The sequence below is a fragment of the Galeopterus variegatus genome, unplaced genomic scaffold (genome assembly GCF_000696425.1).
Source record: "Galeopterus variegatus unplaced genomic scaffold, G_variegatus-3.0.2 Scaffold9372, whole genome shotgun sequence".
In the NCBI taxonomy this organism is placed as follows: domain Eukaryota; kingdom Metazoa; phylum Chordata; class Mammalia; order Dermoptera; family Cynocephalidae; genus Galeopterus; species Galeopterus variegatus.
Genome location: NW_007735483.1, coordinates 49464 through 50810, shown reverse-complemented (window position 1 = coordinate 50810; position 1347 = coordinate 49464). Strand labels below are relative to the sequence as shown.

Sequence of the window (1347 nt, the reverse complement as noted above, 5' to 3'; positions counted from 1 at the left end):
ATTAATAATTATAGTATTTTACACTTTCAATGATAAATATGCTGTGCTTGACTGATGGAACTTCAACATATGGAACTCACCTGGAGAATTTCATTGCTTGCATTAGAATGCTTACCAATACTTAAATCTTAATATTTGAATAATTAGAACAATACTAAATGGTATGAAACTGTGAGACTTATGAATATCTAATAAGCCTCAATCATATCTATAGTGATCCCAGTGCAATAAGGCACTCACTGGTCATGGCCAAGAAATATAAGAAATAACTATTGGCTACTTCATCTTCTAAATGCTGAGGTTAATTAGCAGGCTTTGGGGCAATTAGTGAGGCCAAAGTCAAATTTTAGTGTGTCCCATGAATTATGAGTTATACACATTTATACTCTTTGAATTTATAGATATCTGCATCATTTGAATATGAGCATCTAATATTTTGTTAAAAATGGTCTAAAAGCAAGTCCTTCTTGCAGAAAATCTGGGAAACGTAAAAGTAATATATTAAGAACATTAAAACCACCAGAAATAATCACTTTTTTCTTTTTCCAAGCATTGATTTTTTCCATACTTTTTAAAAAAAGGATGTATTAAATTCCCCTTTCAAAATTGCAAAACTGTCACACACTCATTGTATCCAATGATACAATGTAAAGATACATGAGAGTTACTATTCTTTCCCCTTATACCTCTTTGCTAATCATCACACACACATGCACAAGTGTGCACACACAAACATTAATAGGATCATCTCCTTGAAATGAGATGAATATGTACCTTCAAATTTTAATTAACTTTGGCAAATTAGTTTTTAAAATAGCCATAGCAGTTCACATTCCCACTAATTAAGTTTGTTCATACCTTCTCCAGAGTTGGGTTTTATTGCTTTATACATTTTCTGACAAAATCATATTTTAAAATGGCATCTTATTTTTGTTTAATTTGTGTGCATATTCCCATGAGAACATGTGAGGTTTTGCGTCATATCATGTGTCTGACTTACCTGAGTCCCCAGCTCCTAGCACACAGCAGGTGTTTAGGGCATATGTGCTAAAGAAAAGTTACTCACCTGTGTGAATTTTTAAATGACGCTCCATGTCCTTCATGCCATAGGCGGTCTTGAACTGGCAACCTAAAAAAAACAAGGAAACATTAATTACAAAGGGAAATATACTAACTCTAGAGTGGAGAAAACTGGAAGAAACTTTCTTAATCAAGTGATGAAAGTAACATCACAGCAATGGGAAAAATAGATCTCATGTGCCTTCTTATATGATGTACCAAGAAGGGCCGTAGTTCCTGCCCAAACTGCATAACCTAAATCTAGTCACAAGGAAACATTAGACAAAT

The 1347-nt window shown here is 33.3% G+C and overlaps 1 protein-coding gene across 2 annotated transcripts in view; it reads right to left on the bottom strand.

Annotated features, from left to right (window-relative positions):
- ZFP64 (ZFP64 zinc finger protein) overlaps window positions 1-1347 on the bottom strand; it is a 34775-nt gene that overhangs the window by 10581 nt on the left and 22847 nt on the right. For both annotated transcript variants that reach the window (XM_008593588.1, XM_008593589.1), the window contains exon 4: window positions 1067-1129. In XM_008593588.1, the coding sequence (XP_008591810.1) occupies window positions 1067-1129 (63 nt within the window). The remainder of the gene's footprint in view (window positions 1-1066; window positions 1130-1347) is intronic.